Source organism: Varroa destructor, unplaced genomic scaffold (genome assembly GCF_002443255.2).
Source record: "Varroa destructor unplaced genomic scaffold, Vdes_3.0 BEIS01000002.1, whole genome shotgun sequence".
In the NCBI taxonomy this organism is placed as follows: Eukaryota; Metazoa; Arthropoda; class Arachnida; order Mesostigmata; family Varroidae; genus Varroa; species Varroa destructor.
In genome coordinates, this window is record NW_019211455.1 from 25,569,322 (window position 1) to 25,583,316 (window position 13,995).

At 40.2% G+C, this 13,995-nt stretch overlaps 1 protein-coding gene across 1 annotated transcript in view; it reads left to right on the top strand.

The window, feature by feature from the left end:
* LOC111244377 (MAM and LDL-receptor class A domain-containing protein 1-like) overlaps window positions 1-13,995 on the top strand; it is a 107,674-nt gene that overhangs the window by 69,141 nt on the left and 24,538 nt on the right. Inside the window, exons 8-10 of the mRNA XM_086978958.1 lie at window positions 7,779-7,947; window positions 8,869-9,048; window positions 13,307-13,451. Coding sequence (XP_086835084.1) covers window positions 7,779-7,947; window positions 8,869-9,048; window positions 13,307-13,451 — 494 coding nt within the window. The remainder of the gene's footprint in view (window positions 1-7,778; window positions 7,948-8,868; window positions 9,049-13,306; window positions 13,452-13,995) is intronic.

The window sequence follows — 13,995 nt, forward strand, 5'->3', positions numbered from 1 at the left end:
TGGCGCGACATCACTAGCATGACCCGTGTATAAGGCATGCGAAGTGCGATATGTATGTGTACATAATAAATGCCAGTTTTTCTTTCGTGCAAACCTTAAAATAATCTCATCCAACTAATAGCACCAAGAAAACAACAGGCAACATATATGATAATGTATTTAGTATAAGTTGAGGCAATTGTTATGGTGAGTGTTATAGTGAGGCAGGTGTTATGTCATAGAAACGCAACAGATTTGAATAAGGGCGGGATATAAACAAGCTAGTTTTTTTCTCAATAGTTTTCAAAATAACACATTGTTTTGATTAATTGTAACCCAGCGAAAAGATTGGACCAACACGTTCCAACATACGCACCTTGATCGATTTTGACATATATTACGTTTTTTTCATTCACCACTAATGATCATTAAGCTTGTGGGATCCAGCCATTCTGATTTCATCAGCCGGCAAGGGTAGGCGCGCTCACATAAGCTGTAGTCTGCTCTTTTCATTTCCAGATCAACTTTGAAGCTATTCTTGATTAAGATAACTTGAGATTTAAATACAATTCAAGATTTAGTATATCGGAAAACATAAACAGTTCGGATCCGTGATTGTTCAAATGATCCGACGAAGGCTATTTTCTCTGTGAAAAATACGGTTGCCACCTCTAATGCACACAACTATTCCTTCTATTAATACTAAACTCCTGTAAATAATAACCCTATAAGTTAAATATAAATAGTAAAAAGATCAGGTAAATTATCGTAGTCTATCATAGCGATCGTTCTTTATATCGAACAGGTAACAGAGAATAAATAGCCTGTTGCTGAATTTTGTGTTGTACATAGAATGTTACTGAGTTTCTAATTTAAAAAAGCCAGGAGTGGCTGTGTCAGCTCTTGAAGCTCGATATTCCTGTTAGGGTCCGGAACCGGAATATAAAAGACAATATACAATACAATGATAACTCCAGCTAATACAATTCAACTTTTCTAAATTGACTAATCAACAGATGTGAAATGTAGCTCGTGGTAGAGTTATGTGAAAAAGAATAGTATTGTTTATAAGTTAACTTCGATTTAAATATTGGTAAGTTTTGTTCTAAGTGCCAGAAACTCCATTCGTCACCTTTATGTAAAGCAGTCAAACAAAGTTCAGCTGTAGAACTACGTGTTATGGAGCAAGCGTTGTTAGATCTCCATTGATAGCAGGGTACGCCCCAATCGATTTCCAACAGATATATGGTGCGTCCGCTGAGATGTACTTTATGCACTGAAGACCGCGTTTACCGCTAACGTTTTTATGTTAACATTTACTATGTAGACTGCTGGTTCTACCCTTCTCTATCTTTTCCCTTCTTACTATCAATTTCCATGCTTTTGTCTGACAAGCGTCAATTAGCGAGATTTATTAATAAATCACATCAGCGAATGATAAGCAACAGGCTAAAATTTTACTATGAAATCAGCGGTGAACAAAGGCCACGTCAGCGTATAAGGGGCAGTGAATCCGTTGCACAAACGATGGACGTTACACGATGTGTACGTACAAATTGCTCGTAACACTGGAGTCAATGGAGCTGGAGACCTATATTAATTGTTAGATACAGTTATTCCCCAGCTCCGTCCGGACGTTTGCGTTATAAATGCCCTTATCAAATTATCTTTCAGAATGTAAAACGTATACATGCGGACGCTGTTTGTAACAACAGCACTGCTTAAAGCGAAGTTATATTCGCTTGAATTTTTGCACGGCTGCCAGTTTTTCTGCACGCAATTTCAGTATGTTTTCTAGAGCACATGGCGAAAAGTCGCCACCATAATTGATTGGAAGCTTCAGCTCTTACTTCATACTTTTCGTCGGGACAGATTCTGATGCTATCCACGCAGACAGTTATATTCCCTGTAAGGTATTTTACTATGAAAGCGATTTTTAATCTTTTTTAAGCGATTCTACTCAGACGTCCTATAAAGTCTAGTATAATGAAAGTAATTGCGCTTCTGGACCCAGGCGTTATCCAAATGATGAAATTGCACGAAGTAACTGTCTTAGACCCAACAGGTCAAGCAAGGCGTTTAACTAGGACGACGGAAAAAAACGCAATAGAAAAGCTTTAGGAGGACAAAAAAAAAAGAGAAAACAGTGCGGTATTAAAATAAAAAGTTTGGAGTGGAGAAAACTCCACTCTCATATGTACATACAAATGTAGAAATATCATTTTCATTTTGTAGCAGATATTGTATGTTTGGTACAATATCTTCTATAAGCAAGCCTTCATAAATTGTTTCAAGTCATGCATTTGCATTTTACGCGAGTGTCCAAACTCTCTTTCTCCTAGTTAAACCGATACTTACCGGCTGACTTGCCTAACGTGTACATATCTGAACAGCTGTCAGCCTTACATAGCCTTGCGGAACATACAAACGGTTATCTGGCTCCCAATATGCAGATCTAATGAGGGTTACGGATCGCGTATTCACTCGTTTATAAATCCCTACGTGTGTGTGCCCTCTATGTGTCACAATGGAACAGCGTCCTCTGTACTTAAAGTTCCCGTAACTGTTGTCGTTGTGCGATCCGCGCGATGTACGTTAAAGTACCCGACAGTAACGGCTTAACACGAGTAAACCTGTTTCGATATTGAACCCAAGAAATAATGACAGAAATATGACATGAGAATGATTATCTTATTCTCGTCTAGTTTTTTTTCTTACGGTGATGGCGGCGGGAAAATTGCCTACAAAGACGAACCATGCTTTATAACGTCTTTATTTTTCGAGCTCATTTATTCAGTTCCACAACTTATCACGAATCCTAAAGCGGCTCTTAATGCGTGCGTCTAAGTTTAAATGGTTGACAAGTGCTTCTCTCTGAATACCTATTGGACTTCAAGACTCATTATAAGGCCCAGATCAATATATCATCTAACGTCGTGATTCATCTAAGAATACTGCAGGCTTATGAAACACAATACAAAGAGTATACATTCAAGATAACAAACATATGGTCATTTCAGATAAAAAAAAAACGTCAAAAAATGATTGGAAATTGAAGAAAGTTATATCACAGAAAAATTTATTACGAAACACTTACCTCTATGTGTTTTTTACGGCCCAGTCGAATCGGGGTACTTTTTCATAACGTTAGTTAAGCTATGCCGCAGCCCAGACAGGAGTAGTTGCAGAGCCCCGAAGCATTGGGTAGTTGTTTGAGAGAACATGAATACAATACTATACAAAAGTACTTCCACTGTCAACATCAACCTTGCTGTGAAGATAGATGTACACAAGATTGGTAGCATCTGACAGATTTCTTATAGCAACTAATGGATTTACCGCAATAGGTGCTCAATCCTAAGGAGGAACTTGTCAGAAACTTCTGCTTCATGCTAAGCTGTTGGCACACAGCACAAGCAGACAGGTACTTGTTAATGTTCGACGATGTTGTACAGGCTCTATACATTAAAACATTGGTATCTTCCAAACAGTGAAGGATAGAACGTACTATGTAACTAGAGCAGAATATCTACAGTTTCCTTCATATGTTCCTTCTACTGAGACAACTTTCATAGTCGGCGTTTTTTTTCTAATAACAAAAGTGAAATTTCCTTCTTGAGTCTCTAGTTATACAATAGTAGAGGATCAGGGTATTAGGTCGATCAGGCAGGCCTTCGCTGGCTAGATATAGGCGTGCTGCGAGTATTGCTCGGCCCCAAGTCCTTTGCGCACGTTCGTAGGGAACTCGTCTAAGCGAATTTGTTGACGAACACGTTGCAAAAATACCAGTATGCCGTTTTAGGTGTCTGTGTGTGTGCGTGATAGAGTACAAGACAGCAGCGTCACTCTCTACATCGATTGGTCTATGGTAATCTTGACGGTGCTCAAGCGGACGCTAACAACAAGCTATAGGACGCTGTTTATGCCGGTTAAAACATAAGGAGGTAGTTATTACAGAAGTTTCAAGATACAGGCGAGTGATGTCTGGGGGCGTCAATTAGTCGACAAAACACGTTTGCTTTGTGCAATCGTATTCACTGTTCACACAGATGTCGTCGACCGATTCATGTACATCAATTCAAATATATGCATTAACCAGTCGAATGTAGAGCTTGTTTAGATGCAACTATTCCATTGGCAAGGTTCTGCATGGCCTAGGTTCGTACTTTGGACACATCCACACTACTGAATAGCTGTAGACAGCCGTATGCAGCAGGACAGGTCATAGCACAATACATACGAAGCTATGCAACATTTCGCAAACTGCGTATACCTACGTGCTACCATGTCGTTGTATATTTGGCTTTAGAAACGTGCATTCGTGCATGGGGGGGGGGGGGGGGTATATGGTGGGACGAGCTGGTCGGGCTTACTGCAGTACGCAACGATGCTTGGAACACTAGCATAAAAGCACCAGGTAAAATAACGAGAGCAGTACTCGATCGTTTTCGATGCCGTGGAGATACTTTTCTGATGAGCTTGCTATGTTGCTGCTACTGCTACTACTGCTGTTTAGGTGAATTGGTGCCGTACAGAAGGAATATCATATGTAGGGAGGTTCAAGTAAATTCCTATAACGTGGCTTCATCTATCTGGCCGTGCGGTCAGCCAGTTAGAAGTCCAACAGGCAATTGCCCTAGGAGGAAGCCTATATTCTGTGGAATAGTCTTTTCTGGCCGAATGAGCTTATTTGATCCATGAAATACAATCTTTATGCAGAAGTGTGCTGAAATAGGCGACGACAAAACAGAAGATGAAGTACGGGAAACTGCTAAAGGCTAGGATGTATTCCTTGACTGGGCATAGTATAACACTGGCTTATACCTAAAAGACCTGTCCACTTTGTTAACAAAGGATCTTAAACACACATTGTTAGGCCATACGTCGATACGGAGGCTTCTATTTACGTGTTGGACGCAAACCGGGCCAATGCAAATGATGTGAAACTTGTTTGATGGTTCACCGTGGAGACAAGTTTAAATTAGATTTTGCGCTATACCGTACCGTCTTATGGGTCGCTTGATCACGGATTCGCTCCCTGCTAGTAACTGCCTGTAAATCTAGTAGCGATAGAGATTTTTCGGAAAGTGTGCTCTATCAATTTAAATTTATTTTTTCGTTTTTGCGTTACAGGACGAGCTGAAAACGACAACAGTATAGATTTAAGAGAACGCCTTTTCTAGCAAGATTAACGTACGGTTTGGGGCGAACTACTGTTCCAATATAATTTAGACACGTTTTTCTAATAAGTAAGTTGAGTGTTCGTGCTGATATATTCCACAAATCCGTGACAGATTCAGACCTTCCATACTTATTGCATTCATTTCGAACGAACTTCGAGTCAATCATGAAAAGTTACAGCAGACATATACCAGCGGGTCTCCGCTACCCATAGGCCTCCATAATGTGTGTGCGTATCGTCTTACATGTACCGTGCGGAAGACGTCTAGAATATGACAGACTCAGTGTGCAACTCGAGATATTTGTGAGATACTCGACACACGCTGGCTGTTATCGTTCCGCTTGTTTAGGCATAACGGGACTAGAACAAAGAAACAAACACAACGGCCTCTGTGGTTTACGGACGCTATGTGATCACTACAGAAAGTATTGTTCTCCCGCGTCATTTATCTGCCAAAAGACTGACGCAACAAACAAAAGGGAGCGACAAACAGACGTAATCCCACCGTGTTAACTTTGCGAAAAAAGACGTTATGCGTCCTGTACCACATTTTATAAACGTGTATATTATACATAAAGGACCGTTTTTCTTTTATTTTAGGACAAAAACAGGTGGCTTTTCTCGTTGTACTCAAAATGATCAGGAAATAGAGCTCCTTATAGTATTTGCATGTCTACTAGCGGCCGATTGAATGCTTGAGGTGACTGAGTGCTTTTCCAACTGAGGTTCTTCTAAAACTTGTATACTTTGTATGCTCTTGAAAGTTGTAACTGCGCAAGGTTATACAGAAGTGCTCGAAGATACCATATACCATCCAATACGGTATTCTGACATTTTAAGTATTTGAATATTTGCGAAATGTTAACCGCAAACTCTTTCGATGCCACAGGACAGCCGTGGCACCAATTGACGGCGGTTTCGTTTTTAAGTTGTACGGTTTGACAGTACGCTCGAAAAACTGTTATGCTCGTTAGATTTTCCTAAATACTTAATTTAAACTAAGTGTTTAAATTTAACAGATGAAAGCATTGTTTTTGCATATCTTGTTAATGATTCTTGCAAGTTAACTTTATCGTATTTTTTTCCAATGCGAACCTCGTGCGCCTATAAGTCGAACGTTTACTGATCGTCACTTCGTCACGAATATATAGTTTCTTGGAAAGTCTGATTTCTATTAAAATGTCTAAACTATTCAGCTTCAATCCGATCACCGCAACGTCGGTATTTTTTCCCCCTTTCACGTTTGGTCACCAGTTTCGATGGCCGATATCAGAATCGCTCCGCGGCATATGTGAAGCTCCAAGGATGGTACGTGGTCAGTGTTAATCATGAACTAAGCAATGTTCGACAATTATTATACACTCAGATATTAGGCAGTTATATATACACATATAATTGCCTAATATCTGGTATAATATATGTAATAATACGGAGTGGACCACGAGATTGCGGGTTATTCTGTACACCGGAGGGACACGGAATCAACCGGCCGCATACGATCAGGTTGGATGACAACAAATATCTAGCTTGTTTTCTCGCGTACTGTCGCTTTCTACGTTCGCCATTAACGGCATTTCAAAGCATACAAACTCATAACATGACCGCGTTCCTCGGAGACTTCGGCGCTATGACTTCCTCGGATTACGTGTTTTCAGTAGCTGGCGGCGAACAACAGTGAAGCCTGTTCGTCAATGCTATATGAAAAGCATAACAGGTACGATACGTACGGGCTTCAAATGGGCGTCTGCAAAATCTTCACGGCCAAGAATTTTCTATGTAGAAAAAAATCAACGTAAAACGATCCGTAACGCAACTTCATTCTTTTCTCCTGTTTTTCGCACGATTTGGGCTAGTCGGCCTTCGACGCGGTAGACGTTTGAAGCGGACAGAGGCTTGAATTTTAAATAAAATTTTTTCAAGAAAAAAAGATTAAATATCTGGCTATCCTGGAAGGGGCAGCACCGGGCGAATCTGTTCATTGTGCCAATTAATTAAATCGCAATGGAACAATTCGAGGGAATAGGTTCAGATGAAAAGAGAACGAAGTAGGTCTAAACGAGAACGACGTGGCACTCACTCAAAGGCGCTGAAAGTAGTGCCTCGACGTGTGTCATTCCGTTGAAATACCCAGAAACAAAGGTGCGGATCCTCGATTGACGCTATGCGTATGAATATACATACAATGCAAGCCACGGAAGCAATGAATGCAAAAAACGAAGATATGCGGTCGTCTATTGAGAATATCAAGAGGGCGTACTTTGTTTTTTTTTTTTGAATCTTTTCAAAAATTATGCGAGGTTGTTCGTATCCAGAGGAAAAAAGTTCTTCCCATTACTGACGTATGATTCTTATTTTGTCAACTTTCCCACTGCGTACCTTTCGCTATTAATTACTTCTCTTTTTTGTTGAAGTTCTGCTTTTGATAGCTATTCGGATTGCTCTTCAAATTTGGACTCACTGTATGGGGTTAGTATACGCATATGAAACGTTAGGGATAATCGTTAATAACATGTCGTTCGCGTTGCACGAAAGGACATCGTCCAAAAAGCTCTACACCTCGCAAAAGCTTAGGAAAATTGTGCAGTCTGCCACTGCGTTTTCCTGTGTTTTTTTTCAGATTTGGTTCGAGGGGATTCCTAAGAGAGCCAAAGACCCCAGCCGGCGGTTTCGTGGCTATGTGGCATTGGACGATATAGTATTCGACAAGATGGAAGAAGCCGGTGATAACTGTCTTGGTCACTGCACCTTTGAAGGCGGCTTCTGCGGATGGACAAACGCGGACACAGGTCTTTTATTGTTTCTCTACCTAACTGATTAAATGAAATCGTCCATTGAAAGATTATCTTCTCGTCTACTTGTCTAGGTTCTGCAAAGAAGAGCTGCCCTTTAGACTGATACATTAATTTAAGATAAGTAAATTCAACAGCCTTTAATTAAATAAAAAAAGTTAAACGGATAGATGCTCAGTGAATGACTATTCGAATACTAGTACGTGCAGTCGATCTTTTCCCCTGGATTAGCATGAAGCAATTTCTTTGTGGAAACTGTGTTTTGAAAATACTTGTCTGGCCGAATTTAAATAATGGATTTATTGACTGTCCAGGCTGGGGCACGAGTGACTGGCTAGTGTCCCGTGGGTTCGCTGCCTTCGCAAGTTTGACTTTAAAACTAATAGCCATGCCTGAACCTTGTATCCGTTATAGTTGCCATATAATCATCTGTGTTGCAAACGTACGGCCTCACTTGGGTTAGGCAGTCGAGGGAGTAAACAATAGCACCTTCCAGGGTCCACAAGCTTGACTACCAGCATTACCATAACAACGGAGCTACGAAAAGAAAATGTATACGTGTGCATGCGGCCCTTTAGTCTTTCTACTAATATCCGTGCGTCATTTGCACCTTTCGCTTTCAACGTTTATAGATTAATTCTACTGCCAAATTCAATGTTGAACCAAGTCACCCTCTAAAAATAACTAGAACAATGTCCGTCTGTTAGTCTACAGTGCTCACGTTGTTCACGCTAGATCTCTATTCACCGGTACACTTCGAGCGAATAAAACTTTCATGAGCCTTAATCGACGTCCGACGTCTTCTTTGAACAGCCTTTCTCCCGCTACTCAATAGGATCTTCGATAGTGGCAAGGATAATTTACTCCATTTGAAGAGAACGTGTCTCTGTGTCGTTTTTTCAATATTATATATTTCAGGTGATGACTTCAACTGGGATCAGGGTCGTGGCTCACAGAGCTTTCTTACGGGGCCTCAGAGAGATTACTCATCATTTGGAAAAGATGAAAAAACAGGTGGTTACATTTACATTGATTCTCAATATCCTCGTCGACCCCAAGACAAGGCCCAACTCATAAGCCCAACGCTCAAGGCGACCGGTCAGTAGTCATTTTCGTTTCATTATAAGTCAGTTCTCATAGCCCAGTTTTCTGAACTGCCCAAACGCGAGGCCAGACGCCGAAGTGGTCCCTGTGAGTGCTTAAAAAAGATGTAAATTAAGCAATGCACCGTTTATATTTCGAAATACTTTCAGATCTGCTGCCATCGAATATTCAGTTCTACCAAAGGGTCCAAGAGAGTTTTATTGGCTTTATGAACGTTTGGATTTTACGTAAATCATCCTGAGGATAATCTAAATCCTTAATAATACTATTTACTAAATAGAACTCTGTTCTGATAGAACAGTAACAGCGAATTCTCTGATTTTTCAAAGTGTTTCGCGAATATTTTTTAAATATTCTGTGCGATATGACGCAAAATCAGTTTTTTGCTCTTGAGCATATTTTTCTGAAGATGATATTCTTCGAGAACATGGGCGACAGAATGACGCTGTGTCGTTAAAAAAAATCATAGCCTCGGGACCTCCCTGAGCATCATCCCTCCCTATTCGACAGATTACCCTTTTCTGAACCCATCAGGGGCCTGGACAGGTAACCTCGTGCTTTTGCTAAGTACAAAATTGCACTTACAAGCTTTTGAAGCGCAGCTTTTCGAGGCGAATAAACTTCTCGTAGATATACTGAAGTATAGCAAATTTCATAATCTAGACATATTTGTCTACCTTTTCCCACGTTATTCCTTTGTGAGTGACTTTCCACAAATGAACGCGATGAAGTTTCAGCGCAACAAGCATCTCGATAAAATAACCTTAATAGTATCCGTTATATAAGCGAAGAAGCTTTAGCCGGCAGTGCTGCTAATTAAATTGACGGAAGAAAATTACCTGAGCCCGACCTATCTATGTTACAATATATATATATATATATATATATAATTGATGAAACGCACTTTTTATCTTAATTATGATATTATTCCATATAAATAAAATTGAATTAATTAAATATGTTGTCGTTAAAAAAGGATTGTCGACTTTATTTTGGTCGACAAAGCCTCCATTTGATTGACAGCGCAGACGAACGCGAAGTATTTCGTCAGAAATGAAGTCCTAATATTGCCTCTTAAAAACGCTACCTTTACGTCAACTGATGTAAACTAAGGGTTCTAATTTGAATAAATAATGGAAGACCGAAAAAAAAGCTAGTATGTTTGTTTACATCTATCTATGGAAAGGTACATTAGAAAAAAAACAGTGGAAACGTGCTTTTGAGGCCTCGGCTGAGCAGGCTGTTTGCTAATGGCGGTCAATGGCAGAAATTCGCCATGTCCAGTTATTATTCACAGCTTCATGTCAGCAGACCCAGTTATTATGTAGTCCTATAAAGAATACTAAGGCTTTTATAATCCCTTCGCGAACGGTCTGCTAGCAGTGATCGACGCAACTTTGCCGCCATACTGACAATGTCTATATGACATTCGCCTCGTTGACCGCCTTCGCACGAGAGCAGATTTTTCGCTATTGCTACGAAGCAGCATTACTGCCATCGGCATTATAATTTCTACAGAGACGTATTTCTGAAGGGGATCTGTTCGAAAGAAATCATAATGTAGCTATAAAGGCTCCAGCACCTACTCACGTTAGGTCGTTCTTTCAGGAAGGCAATTACTGCGTAATTAGTTATACTTTGAGATTATATGTGCCCTGAGGGATTTTCGTGTTCAGGAGGTTCGAATTAGCAGTCAAATTGAAAAACGAGAATTTTGTTGTTTGGTCAGCTTACTATGCCAGAGTAATATATATATATATATATATATGTGACCAAGCGGCCTTTCTTCTCGTCTTATAGATCGCACGCCGAGTTTCTGTAGCGGTATAACAGAAGTGTTCATTGAGCATCCGTTTATATTGACTCATCACCTATATGGTAGACATACAGTTATGATCAACCTTATCGCGTCATTATGCCTCGCACAGTACATGATGGAATACAAAAATACGTCCGACAAGCCATTTTTGACGTACGTATGAAGCTCTAAAGTCTATCACACAACGAGAAATCAGTCAAAGCCATGCTGGGGTTTATGAAAAGTTCGCCATATATGTCCCGGCTGATATTTGCTCAAAAAGAATTCGCAATATCGCATCTGCGATCTTCAGTATGTAATATTGGCAAACGCCAACTTCTTCGAGAGAGCTTTTCATGTATGTGCAAACGTTCGCTCTATTAGTACCTGATCAATTGGCCATACAGATCCGTCTCAATCGAAGTGCATTGGTCGTTACCTCGAACATAAAATTCGAGGTTAAAAGAAAATTGATGGAGGCTAGTTTTCTCTTGTTTAATAAAGACAGGGTAATATCGCAAAGAGTGAAAAGTCTCGTTTTTACCTGGACCATAGACGGAACTTGACCTGCTTGATATCTGCCCCTCGGGAGACTGACGTTTAAAAATACTATACATAGATATGATATCATTGTTTGCTAGGACGTGCTTATTAAGTATCTAGCTCGTTATTTCGTTGCACTTTAACAAAAAGAACGAAAGAAAAACAGTTAGACACCTGTCACATACGAACCACTAGCTGCACTTCATACATAAGTAACTACTAAATTAGATAGTTTGGCAGCTAGGAAATATTCCAAGTACATCCGACATTTTCATTCGAGTGACTGAAGATCTTATTCGTTGGAGGTGTTGCGAAGTAATCTCATATAGATTTATTCCTAGCCGAAAGATGTATGTAACGAGTTTAGCTCTGTCTGGAGCCTCCACAGATTGTTTACTACGAGCAAGGTACTTTATCTATGTTACAGTTACCTGTTATTTGAGTGTCATGGCCAAATAAAATGACTGACGTAAACAGTAGTAAGTAGTTGCGGTCTTAAAGCTGACTTCAATGAGCTAAGGGTAAACAATTGGAAAATTCCCTGTCGATTGTACTAGGGCATAAAGATTTCCATAACGCCCTACGAAGGTCTTCGAGGTATGCTGTATTATTTAACTGGGAGAATTGCACTAGTTGTAAGAAATTTTTGTTTACCTCACCTCATAGGGCGATTGAGATCATATAAGAGATAGCGCACTATGCGTCTCGTAACATGAAACATCCGAGGTAATTTCTAAGGCCAGTCTTTTCAAAAACAACAGTGATCCTAATATTTTTATTCCGACGTCTCGGGTGACAATTAGTTCTACCTTCAAACTAACGAAGCGTTTTCCGGTACATAATCAGTAAACGCAAGTCTGTGAAAACAGATTTTCTACCATACGCCGATAATTTCGCACTTATAGGACAAGTCGCTTTAGAGTCGGTAGATATTAGACTGCCTTCAAGGGTACGTAACGCATGCCAACCTAGAAATTAATTAGGACAAGAACAAAACTATATAATTACGAAAAGCAGGGCCACTAGTAGCAAATGACATTCTCCAGGTAACTTCTAATCCCTGAATTACATACAGAATTTATGTTATCCAGGGGTCACTCTAATTGGTTTTGGGGCTTGTTATATTGACTGCGCAGTGAACTAGTAACGAACGTTGCTGGAAAGCCACCGTTCCCCTTTCTGAATACGGCAAGACGCCTCTTCAGTGTCAGGCTAACATTAACAGCCTCATATGGCATCAGTTTCACCTGGTGCATCCTCAACGCATCCCAACTATAGGCTAGATTAAATGAATCCTGCTTTTCTTAAGAAAGGGCTGGGCCTGTGTGCATCCTGCCGTAACTGCAGTAATCTGTGTATGCTAGCGTATACACCGCTGCATATCAAAAATATCTAATGCTTATTAAAAACGCGCTCTTTCCTGCAGCGGAAGGAACAAATGATGAAAATAGACCCAAAATTCTTTGACAGTGACGCTATGGAAATATATGCGGAACATAGAAAGAACTAGGCAGAAAGAACATACAATGGCCCGCTACGCTGTGTACGGCGGTTCACCTTGTTATGCGCGTTAATGGTCTATACCATGAAAACAAAAGGTTCATTTGGGGAGGGTTCTGTGCGATACCATGCAAGCTCATACTTAAGGACGCGTTCCATGAATAGCGCGGCTACATATTCATAGTGCTCTGTGTTTATATTATTGTTTGTATACAAGTTATTTGATAAAGGTGAAGATAAATGACAACAATATGGATTGTGTTTTTCTTTTTTTTTTATCAATCTAATTGCCTCCCACAAATCACATTACTGAATTGGCTTAATGGATTCGTCGTTTGCTTCTTTTAACGCTTTCATTGCGAGTGCTTTCCTGACCCATGCAATGTATATCGATGCGTGCCTAAATTTTAGGGGTAAACAATCCAATATGTATGCGGTTTGCCACGCATATGTTCGGTAATGGCGTGGGAACTCTACGGGTGCTGACGCGCATAGAGGGATCGGAAGAGCCCCCGAAAACTCTATGGGAAATGACAGGAGAGGCCACCAATCAATGGTAAGTAAGCGCTTCGTAGCTTTTAACGTCGAATTACTGGAAGAGGCGGTTCAATGATTAAGATAGTTGCCGCGTTCTGAGCAGTCTCTTGCGGTTCATTTATTTCAGTATCAGTCGTGATAAATAGATGTAATTTTGTTGATATTATTAGCTCAAGTAATAATGTCTGGATCACACACAGACTTCGAGGTATCTTCTAGACATTAATAGCCCTACCGAAACGGTTGACTGAACTGAGATGAGTCTGAAGGCCGAAGAATTACGTATTCGGACCAATCGGCAAATACTTATTATTCTTTAGCAGTACGAACTCACCAATTAGTTGAATTTCCCTACAGTGTATACCTTCGAAAAAGCCACGCGTTCCTATCCCCATTCTCAAGTGGGCTATGGAAGTGTTGTATATGGTTAGCTGTCTTTTACGAATATGACATGCTACTATGCGCTCGTCCGATCGGAAGATAAAGCAGTTAGACGAATGCTCGAAGAAATAAACATCTCCCGAAAATTAGAAGTGTGGACAACAGTTGATACCTCTAGGTAT